A 15,721-nucleotide genomic window follows, 5' to 3' on the forward strand; every position below is an offset into this window, starting at 1 on the left:
CCAAAGTAATCACTCAGAATCACTATAGCTTCTCTGCAGAAACATTGTTCTCGTTTTAGAGAATTAAAATAATAGGAACTGCAAAAAAAGCAAAAAGAATGACGGAGAAGAAAACGCTTGAACAGATAGTAAATATCTTTATTGGTATACATAAGTTCATCTGTACATACGCTCGTTCGTTCATGGTTACCCTTAACCAATAACAGAATGAACGATGGTGACCGATGGTTAGGAGCGAACCGAAGTCCCTTCGGTCTATTAGCCTGTTGCGGAATAAAGCTTAGATACCTCAGGGCCTAGTCACAATATCCAAGGCTCACCCAGGCTGGCCAGCAATCTATTGGATTGACTACACGTTTACTACCGTTAATAATAAACAGCAGACAACAGACAATGGACTGTGGCAATGCTGGTTCCGATACATCGTGTACTTTAAATATGACAAATCGGGATCGGGGGCATTACTTTTCCTTCTGTATACCCTTTGCAAAACTTTTATCGGTATGTACCGATACAAAACTCTGCCTTCTAACATTGTCGGTGCTGCCACCGAAGACGACGGCGGCCTCGCGTGGTTTGTTTCTGTCGCAGTCGAAACGAAGAGGTTCAACTTCGATGGCGCAGGCAGCCGGCAGTTGGTAGCGTTGTCAACGGATGGACGACTGACTAACTCGTTGAAGCCGGTTGATTCAGATCGTACGTCCTATAAACCAACATACCCTCTGCAGTACTCCTGAGTTCAAATTTAATTTTGATCGATGCTAAACCAGTGTAGTGTTAACGATTATTTTCTCAAGGAAGTCTAACAAACGCGTCTCACAATGATCGCCCCGAAGACACGAACTTATCATTCTCAGTTGCACTTAATTAAAAGTGTAAAAAGTGACATAAGTCCTCGGTTTTATCTGCGTATTTCAACAACAGTTTGGCACACTGTCTGAGATTAGTCAGCTACTGCTTTATCGCTATATTAATATGATGATACTTATGAGACCCCAGCAAAAATTTTACTACGATTCAAAAATGTGTGTGGTTTTCGGAAGAATAGCAGACCTACATTATAGTAGAATCGCATGAAATGTTGCCTTTCAAATTTTTCATTTCAGCAATTGAAGTTGTATTGTTGTCTTCCACAAGACAAAGGTTGAAGTAGTTGTAAAGAGGGGGGTTAGATATGGCTGGCCGTTGTTAAATCTTCTGCACATTGAATTCGACACGAAATGTAGGAAGGATTATAGTAGCTTAAGCTAAACTCAAACTGTAGTCTCTGTAGCTAAATACAGCAAGCATAGTGTATATCCCAGCTTAAGCTCAATTTTGCTTCATAAGGTCTTGGGTTTTTATAGCGCGTAGTTTCCAACCCCGAGGTGATTTTATCATAATGGAAAAATTCGAAGAATTGCGTCAGCATAAGAGCGTATTTTTGTTTACTTCTGGTTTGATAGACCCGACCCACCATAAAGTAATAATGGCGATAATGCCGTGGCTTGTGGTTGACTCGTATACTGTAGGGCATTTACCAATATGTATTCATTCATCCTTGGAACGTACTTTGTCTGCTCTTGTCAGGACGCTACCGTTCCTGTTCTCACATAAGCAACCTTGCCATTTTCAGTTTTCCATTCACGCGAGCCGGCGTGTGACTGGCTAGCCTTGTGTCGTTCTCCTTTTATTTTTCTTGCAGCCTCTTATTCTTACAATGTATTGTCGGCTTTCCCCACGACAAAACTTGATTTATGCAGTTGGATCTTGGGAACGAGAGGCATTCCCACGGCGATGAACCTGCCAGAGCTACTAGGTATCGTTTCTTATTATAGGCAACGAAAAGGCCGATTGACACAGAGCAGCAACTTCCAATCGTGATGTACAATGAGACGCCTGCGAGTTACTTTGCCTCGTAGTAGCAGACGACAGAAAAAAAGCAAGCAGCAATTATTTCTTCATTGGCATGTACAGTTCGGCAAACTTTTATGTTATATTGTTTGAACTTCTATTTGAACTACTAATCTGCCTTGTGCTAAGTCGTAGCGTAAAACAGCGTTACTGACAATAGCAACAGCTGACACATTGATATGATTTATTGTAATAGCGGGTCGCAAACGCAGGAGGATGATGGTGATGATACCAAAAGTTGTATCAAACGGGCAAAAAGGAAAATCCAAATGAGAACAAAGCGAAAGGGAGCTTCCACAACTCTTACACACTCGACATAGATTTTAAATTATACCGCGCAAGACGTTGACCAATTGCAATTTGTCTTTTGCGACACTTCGCGGCAGCCCTCCATTTAAAGTATCTGCGGACTGAGAAAAATTCGGCTTTCAACATTGCCAGCCTCGTCTTTTCTGCCATTACAGGGCGGAACCTTGGTGGCAACTACTTAATTAAAACAATGCTGCATCCAATTGACAGACGACTGAGATATAACAATAGTTAAGTTCTTCAACAATTTAACCGGTGGTTGTCACTACATATCTACCTCAAGCTGACGCTCTCTACACTAGGGGCTCGAAATTTATTCGTTTCGTTCGAGACACATTTTTTTGCTCAGTGTATTAGAGATAATAGATCATTTGAAATGTCCTGCCGTATGGGTAGATGCCAGGTAGATATAGACTGATTTCATCCTCTCTACACTCTTATGTTAGTTAATAATGCAAGGTTGAATGATGGCGAAAAAAAAAAAATAGAGAAACAAAAGAGAGTCACTTCAAGGATGGAAGAAGTATGTTTCATTGAACGTGTATGGGTAGCAGATCAGTGTTGTCCTAGTCTCCGGTACTTATGGTATCGTTCGTGCCATACATATGTCGCACTGCTAGATGCTAGGGCGTTCATAGAGTCATCGTGGAAGCTTAGTGGGCAACGTATTTGTCTGCCAATCTTGAAAATTCGCGCATAGACACACTTTGTGTCGTGCTGGCAGCCAGCCGTCTGATGAAACGTCGAACGGCGACACCAGATGTAAAACTTGAAACATAGAAACAAACGGCTTCGCGCGAAGTTCTGTCAAACATTTTCGCTAAGGCAAACTGTTTTTTAAAAATTCGCGTTTTTGAGATGGGCTTTCTGGAAAAGGGCACCAACTACGCTTCTAGAGGAGTAAACGTTTGATCTGTCAGTGATTTCTTATACAGCACAATTTCCTTTACTAGTCGAGCCGCTTGATCTAATGTTTTTTAACGTTTTTCGACTTAGATTCGTTCGAATTAGATTCGTGATAGATGTGCGCAGAGAGGCGCTTCTTGTTTATTCCATGCAACGTTGCCGATCCGCTATGAAATTAGTGAATGTCATTAGTTAGTATAGCTTATTGTCCTGACACCTATTATAACAGTAACAAACAATTAAACCGGCCTTTTTGAAAATGGGCTAAAAGTTGTGCGCATGAGTATCTTATCAAATGCCATATACCACCATTCCTACTGCAGAGGATTTTTTTGTCTTTTGCAAAGCTTGTTAATTTCTAGACGAAGAACCCGGTTAGTTAAAGACAAATAATAAACAGATAGATGCACGAGCCTCGAAATAGTGCAGCGGGAATGCTATAACTATAGCCGCCTCTAAATATTCCTAGTACAGTGTTAAACGAATCGACATGTTTATATTGTTAATAACACACCTACAGCGAATCGGTAATATTTTAGGCGATTTCGGGGCCACGATTTCGTTGAGTTAATTCGAGTAAACATATTATCCAAGTTAATTAGTCCGGAAGCTCAGTGTGACACTTGTCAGTAACTTTACTATGAAATAATGTTATCCTAAAGCCGAGTTAATTGTACCACCTAAATACTTTTAAAAATTTTTATAACGATCTGTGTTTGGCATCTTCGTCAATGGTCAAATAAGGCATAACGTGGAAAAATGGAGATCAACTTTTGCGTCTTGCATTTGATAAGAGAAAATCAAGGAAAGCACAGTATGTGTATCCCATATAGGCTAAGGCGCACTCGATCACACAGCCGCTAACAAGGAGTGGAAGGCCTTGATGTCACTTCATTTGATAAAACAACTGTCTTTTATTACAAGTTACAGACCTATTTTGTATATTGAAATAGCACATTGTGTGCATGTACCGTGCTCAGTGGCTCTGGTCATATATTCTGCTCTAAGAAAAGGTTCGCGATTGAGTAATGAAAAGGCAATACAGGCGTCGATTTGGCTGGGCTTAACCTCACTTCTAGATATGTAAACGTTTGAAACGAAAAGTTTACGCAGAAACATGCGTCTACGGGTTTTTTTTTTTGTTATTGATGGAACTAACAGATAGCGCAAGAGGGACGTCCATTAAAGTTCGGTCCGAAGCTTTCCAGGAAGCCTATTCATAAGTTTGCACAGCCATGCTCCATCCAGAAGAAGTGAAAAATAGCCGCTTTAGGTTTTGGAAGGTTGTCCAAATACGCGTACCTGTTACGTTGCTTAGAGTGAAACCTGACCAATAATCTCGTATTTCAAAGTGGCACTATTTTATAACGGTGGAACACTCCGCGTTTTGCTCTTCTCTTGTATTCAAGATGCGTTCATGCTTCTTGAAATCTGAGGCGGTCTGTTTAGATGTAGTCACTCAGGCTTCATAGGAAGTCGAAAAACTACAGTGGTTCGGGAATAAAAGTTCCATCTTGGAACTGCTCGTCGTGCTATTGCCACGACTATGGCCAAAGTGTGCTATCAGTGATAAAAAGACCCCGTGTTAGGCAGCCAAGGACCCTTTGATGAATAGAGGTAAATAGCTTCTATTGCACGACCACGCTCGACCTCACACTGCAAGAATCACTGTGGGAAAAATGAAAGGTTTATAGTTTAATTGAAGGTTTATAGTTATAGAAAGCGTTCTATTCATCATGATACTCGTCACGTATTACTTTTTTTTCGAACTAACTGATAACCTCTTAGCAGAAATGTTATCTAGATCTCAACGTAATTTCGAAGTTGTATTTCGGAACCTTATAGACTCTTACAGCGTTTACAGTAGCCAAAATGAACAAGTTACCATCCAATAGTAGAAGACAACGATAATATTAATGCATACTGTGACTGAAAACAAGTAAATCTGTGCAAAAAGTTGGAAAAGTTAACTGTGTCACGTTTCATATTGAACCACTTAATATCTCTTAGATCGGGCAATACCACCAGCGGTTTTTTCAAAAATCCCACTTCCCTTGAGATGTTGCCTATTTCTGACATGCAGTTCTTCTCTCGCAGGCGCTTGTCCTGCCCTTCCAGTGCGTTTTCAAACACCTTCGAAATCAAAATGCTGTCGAAACAGCCTGGAACATCTGCCTTATGCCTATCACTGAAAGGACTATTTGAGGGTGGTTTGCCAAGTTTGAAAACGGGATCTTAGGCCACGCCTTCCGCTCTGGTCTACCGTCTCAATTTAGTGACGATGATGTAAAGGTACTTTAGGACTTGAAGATTGGACGGAAAACGGGCTTCAACCACAATATCAACTCTAACTGTTATAGGCGGTTTGGGTTTAGCGATATTGAGCGTGACAAACGTAGTGACAAACAGACAAAAAAGACAAACAAAGAGCACTTCTTTTTATAGTGGAATTATGCATGAACTACTCTAACCCATACGACCAAAATTCTAGTGTATACATCGTATCAGGTAGTTGTTCAAATATCATAATTTGTTTTTGCTTCTGTAATGCTTCAGTCATTTCCAATAGCAAACAGGCAAAGCATAGAAACAGATTCTGCTTATTTGTTAATGCCATATGTATTTATTTATTATGAATGGTAAAAAAAGGAATGACTTTTGTTTTAGAAATATACGCAATAAACAGAGTAATGGATCATGCACCAACATACTGAAAGTTGAACTAAATCAATGAGACTAAATTTGCTGCCATCAAATTAAAACTGAAGAATTTTACCAGACTAAAGCGTTCTGGTTTCGAGCAACTGTGAGGTCTTCATAAGAGATTCGATTCAGGGTGACGTCTTCTGGTAACACCGTCTTGATAGCTTTTTACTGTATTTGTCATTCTATGAGGTGTCTTCCAAGATCTGGATTATTCGAGGCAATAAGGTAAAACTAATCAAAAAAAACTACGTTCGTCGTTTCGGGGAGAGTCTTTGGCCCGTATTCTTCCACAAATTATGTTCAGTTGAGAAGCTTCATAATTTATAAGTAAGCCGTGCCTATTATAGAATATCAGATGTTTATTTAAATGGTCATATTATGCTACCTTATGATGTGTTAATGTTGCTATTTATTTTTCATTTCCAAAAATTGCCTATGAATGTTGTACACGTTTGAAGAAATCTAAATATTTTTCGAAGAATTTATAAATCGTAACTAAGAATGTGATCGATGAAGCAAAAGTGACTTTTAGTTTATCTACAAATAACTGCGAAAAGTGAGATTTTGGCATTGGTAATTTCTAAGAAGAACCTATGGAGCACCTTGGAATAACTTAGATCTTTTGTCATTGTCTACCTATTAAATTCTAGTGTATTCAGGCTGTGTAATCAGATGTAAAAGACTATAGGTTAGTAGGGATATACAGTTAAGCTAATCAACACCATCAGCCCGGGTAATTCCCGCATAAATTGAAAAATAGAGGCCAACATAGAGTATATTGTTTTTTTTAGTAGCAGTTTAGAAACCTAGGACACCCTTAACCATAAAGTTATACTTTGGTGACGCAGCCTAGAAAATGTTGTCTTGCTAAGAATTATTCTTCGTGTGCATTAACCTGCAATAACGGGGCTAAAGTTTAGAACTAAAAAATATGTTATCTAAAAAATATGAAGATATATTGTTCGAGACACGGAAGACGCCTTAGCTGGTGAGTTTACCGTAACCGTTAAATTATATGATCGTCTCGCAGCAGGTAAATTCTATCGGCAAATGCAACCCATTTTTTTCTAGTCGTAGCGTGCATCGTTGTAGAATAAACAATTTGAAAAAATTCTTCAAAAATTCCTAAATTGTTTACAGCTTATTTATTTTTGTGCTACAAATAATTGTATCTAAATGCTTCTCTTTGGCAAATTATACCATATTTTATCAAGATGACCATTGAAATAATTAGAGTTAGCTGAAAAAGAAGCACACCCCCGAAATGTCAATTCGGTAGAACGCTGCCAGCTTACTAGATGATAGAAGACGCTTATCAACAAGTTGGATAATTCGGCTATCTCTACAACACCGTTAAGCTTTTTGTGGAGCAGGCAGAGGCAACCGACCAATCTGTTTGAATACGGATGATGAAGTTGATCCGATAATGATGAGACAAAGATTTGAGAAATGGACTAAAATCATGTTGAACATACAAACAGGGCCTGATTACGTAGTATATTTATTATACTATTATGCTTGTAGTGCGTAGAATCTAATCATAATAAGAGATTAGATGTACAGTATTAGCAGTTATGGATAAAAATTAAGTCCCTGTAAGTTTTATACCCTAAAAGCTTTAGGAGAATTTTGCTGGCCTAATGAATTCGGTAAGTTTAATGGCGACAGAGTAAGGGTATGTTATATAGTTAACTCGCGCGTTCACGCCATATAGCTTTAGAAAACGGTAAAGCTAACTTTAGATAGCTCACAAATATCGGCTAATATTTCTTATAAAAAAGGGATTGCTGTTAATGCCTAAAGGACTGTGTCGTGTCAATGCAATCGTACCTATTCAGGATTCGGTCCCTTTTTTTTGTAATTGTTTTTCGTATCGTAACTCCAAATATGGATATTTATTACCCGGCATGATATCCGACATTGTAAGGATACCCACAAAAGTGAACTAATGAGAAAAAATAAGTTCAGTTAAACTTAAATTTAATTTTGTATATCCCTTTGTTTAACATAGTCCACTAGAAAAAGGTAGTGCGTAACTCCGTACATTCCGTGTACGTTACCCGCAAAAGTAAACCCAATTCATATATATATATATAGCGCTGGCTTAAAATGGGCCTATGCAACTGCATACCCACACAGGTACCTTTTCAGCGCGGAGCGCCGAAAAGCTTGCTGGCTAGGACCTACTAGAAGTATTTAGTTGGCTTGCTTAGAAGTAATCTTGAACTACAAACACAAACATTAACAACAGAAAAACGCCGTAGCACTAGTATATATTCATAGATGGTTTCATGCACTACAGAAGTACAGGACTATGTGGTTTTTTGAATGTGCTATTGCGCGTCCTTTCGTTGATCGTCCGCTTGGAGAGATTACAGTGACATTCGTATCATAGTTGAAAAAATGTAATAAAAATCAACTTGAGATAACAGTTATACGTCTATTGCTCGGATACGTACAAATGAGACGTCCCTTCTCGTAACTTAGCTCTATTTAGTAGCCGGTTTTATTAAGACTAATATATATTACTATTGCTATTAATACTTCTGCTAACGGTTACAGATCGAGCAAACTCGTTTTTTAAATCGATTATAGTCAATGTCTTTATGCATATTGTCCTTAAGATAGTTCCTGTATAAAGTGCAACACCGTGACCAGCGCTAAAAAAGCGCTTGGTAATGCGGTATTTCGTTGCACTTAATATTCTCCTCGACTTTTCCAAGTTTCCGCAAATCCAGTAGTATTTTTCGCGGCAGGCAGGCAGGCAGGCAGGCATACAGCCTGTAACCTCTTAGGATATTGGCAGGGCTATCAAAGGGCATTGGCGTTCAAAAGGATAAGATAGGCAAGCGCCAAATCGCCTTTATCAACGGTACGCTTCCATGTTCCGTATACGTCTAGCCATAGCTCTCGCTGCTGCGTTCAGCGCATTCTGTACACTCGACTGCACAGTATTTGAGATGGAAAATACCTGTGCCTGTGAAAGCGAATCGAATAGCTCCGAACGTATGTATCTGCTCCTGCATCCGGTGAGCTGTTCTTGTATGCTTAGGAAGGAAAAATTGTTCGGCTATATTACCATCTTGGCCTATACAGCTCATGCAAAAACCGGTGCTTACTATGCCTATCCAAATCTAATATTGGAGCACAGAAGAAGCTGATTTAGAAAACGGATTGCGGGTCACATCTACCTTGAGCATTGCTTCTATTCAGCTTTTTCCAATGACAGTTCTCCATATCAAGGCCGATGCAAACATGAAACAGCCGGCGCTTGTGTCTAGGAACTATCCACTTCCTGTATATATGGCGATCTAAGTAAATCATAACCCATATATTACGCGGATAGCTAGACATAGCTTAGGGTCGAGCTATACAAAAAAAATTATGCGACAATCTACGTGTCTGCATTAGATTGCTTAGCTACATTGCCCAGCCTTCGATGCTAGTTCAGTGAGTAGAGATAGCTTAGTTGAGCATATGCCAATGTCAGGTACGAACAGCTAAAGTTACTGTCGTGCCAATTGTCTCGGCCTGCTCCTTTATGTTCTGCGTAGTTCGCAGCGAACCGCTGACTAGACAGGCAATCGTGTGACAGGTTCTCACTTGTGGCGCTGCTTGGACTAATTCAATTATAATACAAGCCTCTATTATGATCGCAGGAAGTTCTGTTAAATACAGATTCACCAATTCAATTTGAAGAAAGGCATCGCATTATCAAGAGTCATTTCTACAGCTGTGAAATATTCAGTATTGGCAGGACTCACGCCATTGCATCAGAACTTCATGCTAAACCCTGCATATATCCGATTTATTTTCATGTAATCTAGGTTTAGTTTAATGTTACCCTTTAACATCCCTGACTCAGTAGAATTAAACTTCTGGTGAAGTCCAACGCGTTCTATCACTTAGGTTGTTTGAAGTGGAACAAATACGCAGCAAACAGCAGGAGATAGGTCTAGATAAAACAGTCCATTCGAATCATTCGACCTGGCTGAGACTTGTAGAGTTAGAGCTCTGAGAACTTTCGATTTGGTGAAATATTACTTGCTGGTCGCCTCTACCCAAACGCTCGTGGTCTGAGTCCTGGACTTCACGTGAATGTGGTAACCAAGGCGGGAACTTGCACGCTTCGATCCCATCGATGTAGAATTAATGCTTTATTGACTTTTGTCTTTTCAACTTACCGTCAACAAATCCCTTTAGACAGTTTCTTAGGTATGGTTCGTGCTGCTTGGTAAACGGATACGCCAAAAGACAAAGCTAGAAAGGCAGGGTACCCGTTTTACTCAGTTCTCTTGTCTTCTGCTATTAAATGCCGTTATTTGTTCCGTAGCTGTTCGTATAAATGCCCATTTAGCAAGTCTGTGGCTCAACTTAGTAAGAAATGATTGTTTTTTTCTAAAAAGAAAAGTCGCGCGTGTATCGTACTTTCTGTTATTCAGCCCCTTTAAAAATGTTTCGTACTTTTAGCTATTAATTTAGTTAGCAAAAGAAAATAAAAAACAAGCTGCAAAAATTGCCTCATTGGGTCGAGATGACGATTTATTATGCCATATACGATGTCTCTAAAAGCCTTAAAACGGGACTGGCATTAAACAGCAAACGCATCGTTCCTTCTAGCCCTACAACTGTACGAAAGCGAAAAGAACTTGTAAACCCACGACTTTTGCTTATTTTTATCTGTATATTCTCGTACTGTTACCTGGTAAGTTATATTGCAGCCTGCTTCTTCACTGAAGAGTGGTTAACGGCTGTTTACAGAAAATCCCTGAAGCTTTTTTGACAACCCACCTTGTTTTAATAATTATGTACAACTAAAACCGTTGCGAAATATAAGCCGTAATTACTTCTATTATTTTTATCATTATCATTGCTTTTGTTATAGGCCCAAGATATCAGTTTAGGCATATATTCTAATGGCTTATGTCGTTTTTAGTGTATTTGTGTCTGTCGTAGCCATTGCTATCTTTCATTGAGGAAAATAGTCACCGCATCGTATCGCTGGTCGCTCAATAGAGTCGGATAATAAGAAATTCAATGCATCAGGATACACAACACAAAGTTAAGTTTAAAGTTAAGCTCCCATTTGGGTTACACATTTTAAAATTGGGTTAAAATCAAGCTGATGGGCAGAAAATGGCCGTACATTCTACCCTACGCATATAAAACATACCACAAGAGGCAACCTAACCAGTTTTTATAAACGACTCTTTATCGAAATAGCTTGAGGTCCTTTCAGTGGCAAGGCATATTGTGTTCAACGCAACTTTCTCGGTAAGACCCAATTGCCCTAGTTTTTGTTCTTACACATCGATTGACAATCACCATATGTATCTAGGATGTGAATAGTACATGAGTGCCGTTTTTACGCGCGTATATAGGATCGCCCTTGCGTACATTTGTCCATCTTCAAACGCTGCTAGGACTGTATACAAATATATGCAGATATTAGCTATATATGAATTGTCGTTAGTGGGCAAAGTATGGTCTTATCATTAAGCGATTGCATGATAATCTCCGAACTTTGCTGCTTCTGCCCCTCATTTACCTCTGCTGCTGCTAGCCCATGAGTCGCCGTTCCTCTCCCAAAATTGGGTCATTCAAATCCTCTCAGCAAATGCATCTAGCCAATCTTACCGTTGGCGCTACTGTGATCTACATTACGTGTTTAAACTTGCATGGATTACAGTTGCCTCTCCTTTCTCTATATGATACAGTGTTTCACTAATTATAAGCAGTGTGGCTCCAGAAAGCGCAGCTGCTTACCGAAATCTCAAGGGGACCATCGGGATAATCAGTCAGCGGCTCATGCGTATATCGTGTACGCGCACGAGTAAGTTCATCCGAAGCTGGATTAGTGTTTAAAAGAGTACAATATTCATTTGACTTCGACTACAATTTACTTGTCTTTGATGTACCATATCTAAGGACATTGTATTTTAAGTTATTTTCAAGGACAGCGTGGAAACAAAGGACTTCGTTGACCTTCACTTTCAGTGGAAGGTGTCAAAAATATTAGAAAATAAAAAATATTTTTGGGACAAATATACATTTTCTACATAATGCTGATCAGAAGATCTGTCTGATCTCATAGAGAAGTCATCTTTTTAAAGCTTGTTTCTGAGCGCTGCCTGCTTTTCAGCCTGAGTGACAAAATAGACTAAGCATGAGCACATGAAGCTTCCGCCGATCAAGATGCAACTCCGGTCTAAGTGAATATCGTTTTCTGTAGTACGTAAAAAGCAATTCTTCTAAGAATGCCTATATTGATTTTTTTAATTTTAGGTAAGTGCCTATCATTATTGATATTGTTTTATATAACGCAGTTTTAACTGAGCGGAAGAAAAAAGTCGACTGATTAACTTAAATAAACAACGGTGTTAACTTATCAACTATTTTTATAATAGCATTTTAGCCGGGAACGAACAAGTAGGTTCGTTCCCTATGTTCACGGAGTCCCAATGGCGACAGTGCACGAGGCAGTATTATTATTACCATTGTTATCTTACACTAAATACGCACACGCGTGCGCGAAGGTGTAGTTAACAGGTTAAGCCTTAGCGTCGTCTGGCTGAATTACGTAAGAAAGCCTGCAGCATACGATGCGCATCCGAAAGCACGTAAAACCACTTGATCCATTCGTCCATTATTATACGTTTTCAATTTTAACGATATGTTCAATCGCGCATTGTGTAGGAGGTGAGCTAGCGATGCTCGTGTCAAGTATACATGGTAGTTACTTTGAATTTCATGGAAACTGCTAGAAATTACCAGCGATTCTAGTATCAGTGTTACGCCATATAGCTGAGGAAACGGGATTACTACGTTTACTAAGAACCACATGTTTGTTATCGCCATTATCACTCTGGGTGTCGAAGCGAACTACCTGGTTCCTGTACTGCGAGAAACTCTTCGTTAAGGAAGTTTCCATGAATCGACGTTCTCCCTTAACTAGAAACCTGATTTTTTTCCAACTGTTTCGTCATAAAAAAGGTTCCTTTGCACCAGGTGATTGAGTTTGGCGTGACATGATCGTGAAAATGCACATCAGTCTTGAAATGCCCTTTCTTATATTTCATGTCTCTTGTTTGTTATTTCTAAGACCATTCATTTACATTCGGTATTCGTTGTGTTATGTCATGTACCGTTTGTCTGTTCCATTTCCGACCGTCTTTCTGTACTCGGCTTAACTTATATCAGAAAATATGTTTTGGTAAAGTCAGGCGCGTTCAGGAGCCTGCGCTCATTCGGCCTTCTTACGTTCATCGCTGCACTTTGTTGGTTTGTTGATTGTTACCAGTCCCCGTAACAACCTAGTGCTATTAATCTCACGTTAACACACAACGTTAATAGCACGTTAGGAGCATAAATAGACTTCGTTTCGTACCAAATGCCATCCGTCTGATTTGATGCCTACCGGTGACATCGGATCGAAAGCTCGGAACATGGAAATTATTACTAGCCAGATATGTCTGGTCTACAATAGTCTCCTTACAAGAAACTGTAAGCAGAGAATGCGGTTATCAAATCCCCGACTACTGAAAACCTGCTATTACCCTAGTCGAGTAATAACGAACCCATACAATGTGTATACGCAAAAGTTGATCGCGCGTGGGCTTGTAAGAGCGAATCCAGTTGAGCCTTGTTCCGACTACTCTTTGGTCCCTTTGAATTCTTCGAGAGATTAAAGGAATGGTATCGACCGGTAGAAATCTATCACAGTTAGCATGTTATATGCTGTTGAATGAGTGATAGGGACAACAGTAGCAATGAGATCGTATCAGTCATAGGCAGCAACGGGATCGGCATTGCCAGCGCCGCATCACACGCACAAATTTTATCGTCGCCGTTTCGTTGCGTGACTCACCCCTCACAGACAGAGGGGAGACAGTTACAACGGGTAACAATTATCATTATTATACAAAACGCGAGCTGAAAGTACGGCCCCAACTGACGGGGTTAGATGACGTTGAAAATCATTATGATGGAGACGTACCTCTCTAGTCACAGAGGATGGGGTAGGATGTATTAGTTACCCTTACCATTAGCCACAATTAGCGGCACCACTGGCAGAAGTAATTGCAACTTTCAGACCACCCGCTTAGCGTATAACGTAACCGTTTAGAATTTTCGTCCCAGCCCCCTATTTGTTGAGCTGCGGCTCGGTTTTGCCTCGGCGGTTTCTGTACTCGCCTCGACCTTTTTCCTTTTTGTAACTAAGGGCCGTTTTTCGTAGCCCAGTAACTATGGATACTGCTAATCTAAATCGGTTTGAGACCCAATTCAGTCGGCCGGTTGAAGAGTCCCCAGTAGGGCTCATTAAAGTGTAGCTTGCGACCGAACCAATACAGCTTTTACGCTTCGACATTTGCGATGCGTCCTAGAAAATTGAAGATCGAAAAGCTCCTTTCGATATTCGCAGATCTTATATTTGCATTTAACGTCGTTTACCGTTCAGTCATAGCTCGATTATTTAAAGTGAGCGAAAATTGAGAGAAAATCTCAGGAAATATGTTAATTTTTAATTAATAATGCACTTTATGCATGATACCGACGACAGCATACAGGATGAATGTACACAACTGAACCAAATGGGGGAACACGATGTTTCTGTGTTAAGGACATCACTCAACTGCAGGATTTCCGATGAATGGTGATGCCACAGATTCGTCCAAGTTCGTTTAAATACGTTTTCTTCATTTATCTAAGTAAAACAATTCGATTGGCCCATTTAAAGGTAATACAATTACTATCTGCTTTACATACAAGCATATCAAAAAGTTTATATAGGATGGCCAACATATGCCCGCTTGATTGCTGCACCGATTCGCGCCTAAAATAAACGATGAGGCGTTAAGCGGACATTTCCCTGGAACAAGATTTTAGCGCTTTTTTCTCGTGCGATCCACTTACCACCTGAAATGGATAAAGAAGAATAAAAACATGTAGATTTAGAAAAACTGAATTAGGGTCTTCCTGAAATCGCTTCTACATTGAGAAAAAAAACATGTTTCTAAGAAAGACATTGTCTTATTTTCTAACATAAAGCACGTTTTAGTTCGTCAAATGATCGATATATACATAGCAAAAACTAATTGAGAAAACGGCAAAAAGAGCAGAAGTAACGTGTATACCAAACGATACAATTCATTAGATCAGCGTCTGTAGTCAATTAATGACAGCCGGGCAAAACGTTTCCTTAAGGATTTTGTTTAGTCAGGCAACGCAGTAAAAGTTTTGTTCATGAATAAGTTCTCATGATGATTTACCAAAGGACCAGAAATCAACGAGAGCTAAGCGTAATTTTACGTAGACTGTACATTGTCCTAGTCTGCATATTTTCAATAGCACAGGAAAGCTAGAGTCTGCCATAGTTGTTTCTTTTAAGCAAATACTAGCACGTGACTGGGGTGTTTCAATAAAAGATCGACTTCGACATCGCCCATACGTCTCGTGTGTATGAATTGTGATGCATAGATGAAGAATCAGAAGTAACTTTTCGGAACTTCGACCGAATGGATGCGAGTGTTGTTTTATGTACTGAGTTGACCCAAAGCGTGGTATACTATAAGTCTACTTTTTAACTGGAGTAATAATTTATTTTATTGACGTTTATTACTTTGTTCGTATTGAGATATCAGCTTGTTAATAGATTGCCGACGTATTTTCACCTAGGCTTAATTTTCCCAGTTTGTAACCAATGTTGGCAGGGCTTAATAACGTCAATGGAAGTAAAAATAGTTAAAAAGAAAAAAGATCATTCTCTACTAATGTTAGCTATCAGTAACTCCTGCTTCCTCCTTAAAATAATGAAAACACACGGCTCATTTAGTACGCTAAGATAATAGGTCTGTCCTGTGCTTGATAGTCTTTATATCGACACGCATGTAGTAAGCTACAGATGCAC

General features: G+C 39.5%; 1 protein-coding gene across 1 annotated transcript in view; it reads right to left on the reverse strand.

Annotated features, from left to right (window-relative positions):
* Positions 1 to 14,374: 14,374 nt before the first annotated feature.
* Positions 14,375 to 15,721, reverse strand: part of LOC147752531 (uncharacterized) — a 61,347-nt gene continuing 60,000 nt past the window's right edge. The window contains exon 4 of the mRNA XM_086971327.1: positions 14,375 to 14,730. Within this exon, the coding sequence (XP_086827453.1) occupies positions 14,648 to 14,730 (83 nt within the window). The 3' untranslated portion in view covers positions 14,375 to 14,647. The remainder of the gene's footprint in view (positions 14,731 to 15,721) is intronic.

The sequence above is a fragment of the Varroa jacobsoni genome, unplaced genomic scaffold (assembly GCF_002532875.2).
Source record: "Varroa jacobsoni isolate VJ856 unplaced genomic scaffold, vjacob_1.0 scaffold_1187, whole genome shotgun sequence".
Taxonomy (NCBI): domain Eukaryota; kingdom Metazoa; phylum Arthropoda; class Arachnida; order Mesostigmata; family Varroidae; genus Varroa; species Varroa jacobsoni.